At 51.9% G+C, this 8136-nt stretch overlaps 1 protein-coding gene across 1 annotated transcript in view; it reads right to left on the bottom strand.

The window, feature by feature from the left end:
- The window catches only part of Mfng (MFNG O-fucosylpeptide 3-beta-N-acetylglucosaminyltransferase), a 20482-nt gene extending 13206 nt beyond the window's left edge, over positions 1 to 7276 (bottom strand). The window contains exon 1 of the mRNA XM_050165750.1: positions 6790 to 7276. Within this exon, the coding sequence (XP_050021707.1) occupies positions 6790 to 7044 (255 nt within the window). The 5' untranslated portion in view covers positions 7045 to 7276. The remainder of the gene's footprint in view (positions 1 to 6789) is intronic.
- Between the last annotated feature and the right edge of the window lie 860 nt (positions 7277 to 8136).

Genomic DNA, 8136 nt, shown 5'->3' with positions numbered 1-8136 from the left:
CCCATTCAGCAGGAAGCAGTTTGGAGAGAAAAAACTGCGCCCATATTCCCAAATATGGTTTATAAATGTTCTTTTACATTTAAAGGGGGAGATGATATAAGTATGAATAATTTACATTGATATGGATTTTGCTTTGGTGATTAAATTTAAGGTTAATTTTGTAATGTATATAGGTTGTTAATGAATAATCATTAATAATAGTTAAGTTTGTAGTCATGTTGGTTAAGATTTTCTGGATGTGTATAGATATATTTTAGATAGGCATTCTTCATATTTTTCAAAGACTACGGAATATGCTATTAAAGGTTTTAATAACTTAGGACTTTTTCATGACAATGAGACACTCTGCTCCTGACAGCACCAATCTACTTCAAGAGGAAGATGGGCATCGAAGAGGATCCTTATGGAGTTTGATAGTCATTTGTGCAAGAAACTGCTCTTGCCTGGACTATCGCATAAACTGGACACAGAGAACCCGCAGAGAGAGGACTGCTGAACTTGCCTAAAGGTGAGATGATCTTTCGGGGTTCCTGATTCATGAAAGAGTCTGCAAGACATTCTTCAGGACAAGCAGATAGTGACTGCCTTTGAAATTTCCTGCTTTGTGGAAATGTCTGCTGGAAACTATGGGCCTGTAGGCCGAAGATGGATGCCCCAACGGTACAGAGGAACTTTGGGTGACTGTCCAGGCAGCGAGATGTCTCTGTCATTTCTAGAGCTTTGGATGTTAAGTTAAAGCCTTCTTTTTTTTGTTTAAACAGAAAAAGGGGAAGTGATGTGGGAGTGTCATATCAATCTGTTGATTTCATTGGCTGAGCAATAAAAGAAACTGCTTGGCTGGCCCTGATAGGTTAGAACATAGATGGGAGGAGTAAACAGAATAGGATGCTGGGCGGAAGAGGAAGTGAGGTCAGACTCTGCGCTGCTTCCAGAGGGACCGGACAGCCGCCATGCTCTGCTCTCCCAGGCAGCTGCAACCCACGATGGACTTAGGCTAGAATCTTCCCGGTAAGCGCACCTTGGGGTGCTTACACACATCATTAGAAATGGGCTAGTCCAGGTGCGAGAATTAGCCTGTAAGGGCTAGAGTTCATGGGCCAAGCAGTTCTTTAAATGAATACAGTTTGTGTGTTGTTATTTCTGGCATGAGCTAGCCAAGCAGCGGGGGTGTTGGGGACGCAGCCCCACCGCTCTTATTTCAACACTCAAGGACACACACTTGGGGTAAACCGGCCTGCTGTGGCTGCTCTCCAGGACCACACACCCTTAGTTAACTCATCCCTCTTCTGCATTGTATAAGAAAGAACATGGGCTGTAAACCAGGTAGTGGTGGCTCACACCTTTAATCCCAGCACTCCAGAGACAGAGGCAGGACGACCTCTGAGTTAAAGGACAGCCTAGACTATAGTGTGAGCTCCAGGACAGCCAAGACTACACATAGAAACCTTCTCTCAACAAACAGAAGGAGAAGAAGAGAAAAGTGTTGAAAGTTTCCGTCCCACCTGGTCCCTTGGCCATTCAGTCCCAAAGAAACAAACAGAGGCTTATATTAATTATAAACTGTTTGCCCTATTAGCTCAGGCTTATTATTAACTAGCTCTTACAACTTAAACTAACCCATAATTCTTATCCAAGTTTAGCCACATGGCTTGGTACCTTTTCTCAGTAAGGCATTCTCATCTTGCATCCTGTCTGACTGGTAACTGTGTCTCTGCCTTTCCTTTTCCCAGAATTCTCCTAGTCTGATTGCCCCACCTATACTTCCTGCCTGGCTACTACTGGTCAATTGACTTTGTATTAAACCAGTATGAATGACAAATCTTTACGATGTACAAGAGCATTATCCCACAACAAAAAGAAAACAGGCCGAGTAAGCCATGGGAAGCAAGCCAATAAGCAGCAACCCTCCATAGCTTCTGCTTCAGTTTCTGCTCTGGGTTCCTGCCTTGACTTCCTGCCCTGAGTTCTTCATGATGGATTGTAACCTGTAAGATAAAATAAACCTTTTCCTTCCCAAGTTGCTTTCTGTCATGGTGTTTATCACAGCAAAGAAAGCAAAGGCCCTCTAGCCCTAACCCATAGGAGTGTACAAACTGAAGGACTTCCCTTATCCATGCCCTCACATACCACACCATTAGGAAATAGCCATACCATACAGTTACACCATACAACCACAAACCCTCGTCCAGGTACAGAGACCACTAAGCGCCCCAGAAACCTCACACACTGGCACAATCCTGATTTCTCAGATTTGGCATGTGCCAGAAGGGTCACTCACGCCTCCTCCCTATGACCTAAAGATGAGGCTGAGCGGGATTCTAACACACACACCTGGCCTGTTTCTTATTTTGTTTATTTATTGAAACGATGTCTCACACTATGGATCAGGCTAGCCTGAAACTCAACTATGTAACCCCAAACTGACTTAAAACTGGTGACAATCTTCCTGTACTGGCTTCTTGTGTGCTGGGATTACAGGTGTGACCTGGCATGACTGGGACATTTCTTGTCACCCCTAGGTGGGTGAGAATCGATTGCTTAGTCAAACAAATACCAACTCCAAACCAAACAGCTTCAAACCCTTCAGAATCTGCCTGTGTCAAGACAGAGTTGCAGCAGGCAGGTAGGTGATAGGTCATCCCCCACTCCAGAGCTAGCCCAGTACATACAGACCTTCCCTAGTGCCCAACAGCACATTATCAGAGAACATCTTGAAGGCCTTTGGTAATGTCTCTGACCTTTGGGCTGCTCAGCCAGCATTTGGAACAATTTTGAAACCCAGGCCTGTATGACCTCCTCTGTCATCCTTCCAAGACCAGGATTCCAGCTATAGCGATCCTCCTTGTTCACCCACGATGTCTTCACACCACAAACCCTCCCAGACCAAAGCAGACCCTGTCCTGAGCCTCAGTTTACCTATCTGTAAAGCAGGAGAGCACAGCAGCTGTGTGAGCAAAGTGAGATTCATGTAAGACAGGAAGAGTGAACAGGAAGTTGGAGTTGAGAGGGGAGGCAGGCTCTATTTCTTATATCTCACAGGGAACAGGGCACAGGAGGCCAGAGCCGGGGGACACTGGGAAAGGGGGGACATGAGGGAACCAGACCTCTCTCCCAAGGCCTACGGCCCCAAGTTTACTTCTGAGCCACTGTCATATCTCTACCTTGATCCTCAGAACTACTGTCCCCTCGGGATCAGATGGATGGCACCTGTTAATGCCACGAGTCCCTATTTCCCTTAGGATAAGTGTGGTCTGGACCGGAGAGATGGTTCAGCAATTATCCTCTTCCAGAGGACCCAGGTTCAATTTCCAGGAACCACATGGTGGCTCACAGTTGTCAGTAACTCCAATCCCAAAGGGATCACTGCCCTCTTCTGGCCTCCATGGGTACTGCATGCACAAGACATACATGCAGGCAAAAACACTCAAGAAACACTTTTCTAAAAAAGTTAAGTGTGGTCAAGGAAGAGACATCTGATCCTTGCCACCTAATGTGACTTTACCTCAACCCTTCATGCCCTGCCCCTGGGGCTTCTCTAAGATTTCTTTCAGTTACCCCGACACATTACAGACACATCTTCTGCACAGTGTGAGCCCTTTAAACCGGAAACTGCCAACTCTAGCACCGCCCCCCAAGAGACCTTCCCTGACACCCGCTAGCTACTCCAGAAGCCCCTGCGCTGCTTCCCACTTTCTCCTCAGCCCCTCCCACCAGAAGGTAGTGTCCTGTCTGTGCCCAGTGTGTCCCAGCACAGGAGGGGCCTTCTGAGCCCTCTTCCTGGGGTCTGCCTCTGCCTATCACATTGAGCTGGTGCTAGAGCCCTGGATATTCAGGGGAGCTCAAATGACCTCGGCCTGGTATCATCCTCTCTACCCCTCCCCCACACACAACACTGTCACCTGGACCCTGGCGCCCCTATTCATACCTGCTGTGTGGCCTCCTGTTGAGCCCCAGCCTCTCAAATCCCTGTCATCGTAACTTTTCCCTGGAGGCTAGAGCATCAGGACTGAGCTCCTAAGTACTACAAGCAAGGGCCAGCACTGAAGCTGTGACCTAAGACTTACCCAGCATGCTCAGGCCTTGGGTTCAATCTCTAACACTAGGTGGGGGGAGAAGGGGAGAAAATCCCCCCCCCAAAAAAAGGCAAGAGCCAGGGTTTATTGATTGCCTGTATGAGACCCTGGATTCCATGACCAGCATCAAAAAGGTAAGACCACACACACACATCCTCTTCCCACTTCCAGAGCCCTGGAACTTCCAGAGCCTATCTTCTTCTTCCCCTAGTGCCCCATGCGGTCTGCGCACCCACCTCACCCTTTGCAGTATCCTGGCTTCTGTCTTTCTCTGCTCCCAAGGCTCGTCCTGGCCCACCCTCCTCCTGGGTCCCCGGGCTGTCTTCCTTGGCCTCTGGCTGTATTCTGCTCTCACCCAAGCCCTACTCACAACACAGGTCTAGAGGGAGCCAACCAATGAGTCAGGCCTTTCTTGCCTGACCACGTTTGCCACCAAATGGCTCTGGGGTAGCAGAAGTCACGCACGTCCAGAGCATGAGACAAGCAGACTAAGAATACTTGCTGAGGTGGGGTGGGGGGTGGAGCAGAGTTAGGAAAGAACTAGGGTCCAGGCCAGAGTCTGGGGGACCGGAGAAGGCCCAGGAGCCCATGCTTTCGCACAGCGTGGTGGGTAGGAGCAGGAGGCTGCATTTGATTTATTTAAGCAAGAGACCCAGACAATAGTTAGTTGCAGTTTCACAGGCCAGGGAAACAAAGAGAATGGGAGGCTGCTGAGGCAGGGGAGGGGGTGGCCAGGGACCATCTGCTGCAGTGAAGGGGAGCCAGGGCTGAAGCCTTCTCCCCCTGCCCAGCCCCCACCTGGGAGGGGACTAGAGGAAGAAAAGCTCCTTGAAGCTCAAAACACACAAAACAGCCTTCTCCGCCCACCCCCTCTGCCAGACAAAGGCCATACATGAGTCTATCCGGGCACACTAAGCCGGGGCCACCTGTCACCCCATCACCTTTAACCAGCCGGGTGCCCAGCACTGGAGTTAACCAGCTAGGGCTGTTTCCAGACACTTGTGTTGTGCAAATGTGGAAACTGAGGGCCTGTAGCCAAGATCACAGGAAAAAAAAATAAATAAATAAAGCCCAGAAGTAAGAAACGGGTCTCCCTGTCTCCTGTCCTTCCCGAGCCTTTTCCTTTGCTCTGGCTGGGGTTCCAGCACCTCTCCTGCCCCTGCCTGACCTCACTGTGGATGGGAAGTCAGTACCTGACATTTAAATAGTTAGCACAGATAGCACAATGCCGCTGACTGAAGCCCCTTAGAGACGCCGGCAGGTGCCCCTGGACCAGGTCAGTTAGGCTTCAGCCTCTTTGCCAGCCTTGTTCTGCCAGGCACTAGCACCTCAGCTGATGTCCCAGGGCCAGCCTTCCAGTAACCCTGGCAGCTCTGATTTGGGAGCGTGGCAGGAAAGAAAGGGGCCCCGTTGAGAAGCAGGAGGGAAACCCACTACGCTGTGGCCCACAGGCCTTCTGGGTGACTCTGGCCAGCCTGTTCTATTCTGCAGCCTTAGTTTCCTCATTTGGGGCTAGGGCACCATCATGGTGAGCAAGACAGGAAAGGCAGGGACCACGTGAGGTCTTGCTCCCTGGTACACATAGACGCAGCTCCATAAACAGGAAGGTCTGCGTGGAGGGCCAGCCCTGCTGGCTTCCGAGGAGGAACCATGCTCCCCTCAAGACAAAAAAGAAAAGAAAACTGTATTGGCATGGGAGTTCTAGGGATGCAGGAAACTCTACTGGGAAGGGCTCATGCCTGTACCGGATGTTGTGCCAGGAAATGGGGAGGCAGGCATCCTCTTCAGGTACCCCCACCTTTCCCTCACTGAACAGCCTCCTCTCCTTGGCCTCCCCTCCTCGGGGCTCAGCCACTTCCTCCCACAGAGCCAGCAGCCACAATGGGGGCAGAGTATGTGTATGCACAAATGTCTGAAACCACTTCTACCTCCTGAGGTGGTCTCTAGTACCCCCGTCCCTGGCTTCAACTGATGGGGTCTTGAGTATGGGGAGGAAGGCTCTGGCTTTCAGGAACCACACTTATTCCCCACACGTTCTTATTACTGTGTTTAGCATATGTGACTGTGTGTGAGCACATGTACACACACGCACACACACATACACACGCACACACACACATACACACACACACAGGTATTCCACATGCCAGGCAGATCTCCACCTCACCTTGACCTCCTGCCCACTCTGCCTTAGCCACTGCATCCCAACGGCAGCACAGGAAACTGGGAGGCTAGACACTCCCTGCACACCCTCGGCAGCACAGTGGGGCAGGAACTGAGAGGAAGCCTCCTTCCAGTAGGCCCCACCTCAATGTCTGCCCAGCATCCACACCACACCCCTGCTACAGGCAGCCTCATCCACCCTCAGAGTCGGGGTAGGCAACTACTCAGGTCTGGTGGGTTGCACCTTCCTGCGGGCTCTCAGATATCCACCATGACCCTGAGGCAAGTTAGGACCAAGAATCTAAGAGAGGGAGGACCCAAAATGGGACAGAGGAGCCTAAAGCAGGGCTCCAGACTGAACCCAGCAGACGTAGACCTGTGAATCCGAGGAGGCCCTGGAGCATGGCAGTGGGGGGCAGGCATGGAGGAATGAACGACTGGAGAGACCCCAGAAAGACCCCCCACTGGGCAGCTTCTCCCCAGACCATCAGGAAGACCCCGGTAAGCTCCTCAGCCAGGAGTTTTCTCAGGCCTCAAGGCGGCCACCTGTCACCTGTTGCCTGGTCCTGGAGACCCACGTGTCAAGTAGCAAGTCCAGGCGAGAGCGGTGGAAGGCCCTGGTTGTCTTCACTGCGATGAAGATGTCGTCAAGCTGCAGTTCCAGGGACCCTGGGTTCTGTTGGTTCAACCTGAGCGTGTCCTGCGCCATCCGCAGGGACAAACTTGAGTGGTATCGTAGAGACAGGAGTCCCACGCACAGGAGGGTAAAGAGGGCTCCTGCCAGGCCCCGAAAGGCCCGACAGTGCATTGGTACCGGGTCCCCAGACAGTTCAACCCCCGACTCCCCAATCAGTCTGGAGTGGGAGGCTGGTCAGGCGGGGGCCCTGGTATGGGCAAAAGTCTGGCAGGCATCAGGGGCGGGTACCGATGGGAAAGAAGGAAGCTGGGTCTCCAGACTTAGAGCTGAGCCACCACTGTCCCGCCAGCCGCCAGCCGGCAGAGGCCACAAGCCCGCCACCTGCTCCTCCGCCCTCCCTCCAGGCAGGGCCGCTTGGCTCCTGGCCCCGCCCCTGCTTCAGCCCGAGGGGCGGAGCTAGGCCTGGGAAGCCCCAAAGGCGGCTGCAGGGAGTCACCCACTGAAGGGGGCCCAGCACAGCCTTCTGCTGCAGCCACACCAGACCCTGCATGGGAAGAAGCCCCTCAGGCTTCCTACGCCCCACAGCCCTAACTCTGGCTCCTACAGAGACAATACCCGTTATTTCAATACCCGTAATTTCAGAGTCAACAGCCTTGGGTCCTGGCTCACTTTTCCTCCTGCCTGCCGTTGGCATCACCCACCACACATCAGGCCTATACGTGCCGCAGGACTGTGCCCACCGTACCACGCTCCCTAGAGATCATCACTTCTTGCTTTGAGTCTTTACACAAACATTTTTTTCCACCATGAGGCTTTCCCTGTCTACTGCATTTAAACAATCCTCCTTTCTTGGGGAAGCCTAGGCCCTTCTCTCCTTTCTCTCTTTCAGCTGCACAGCGTATTTTACATATTTATTGTCTTACTTGTGAAAGTGCTTGGTGGCTGTAAATGGATCTCAGCCTGCACTAGGACAATGAAGGCAAGTCAGCCTCTGCCTGTCCCCTTCATAGCCCACCTCCTCAAAGTACCACCAGGGAAAAGCACAGGCTTGGTGCTGGGTTCAGATCCCAGACAGGACCACTCCCTGGCTGTATGGCATTAGACAAGATACTTCTGCCATTTATAACATGATGGTGAGGGCTGGCAAGATGGTTCAGTGGGCAAGGGCGCTTGCCACACAGGCAGAAGGACCTGAGTTCAATTTCCAGGTATACGCAAATGCCCATTCCTGAAAGTTGCCCTCTGACCTCCGCCTAGGTGTGC

This window comes from Alexandromys fortis, unplaced genomic scaffold (genome assembly GCF_014885135.2).
Source record: "Alexandromys fortis isolate MF-2015 unplaced genomic scaffold, M_Fortis_MF-2015_v1.1 scaffold_157, whole genome shotgun sequence".
Taxonomy (NCBI): domain Eukaryota; kingdom Metazoa; phylum Chordata; class Mammalia; order Rodentia; family Cricetidae; genus Alexandromys; species Alexandromys fortis.
Note: the sequence above shows the minus strand (reverse complement) of the source record. Positions and strands in the feature narration are given on the sequence as shown.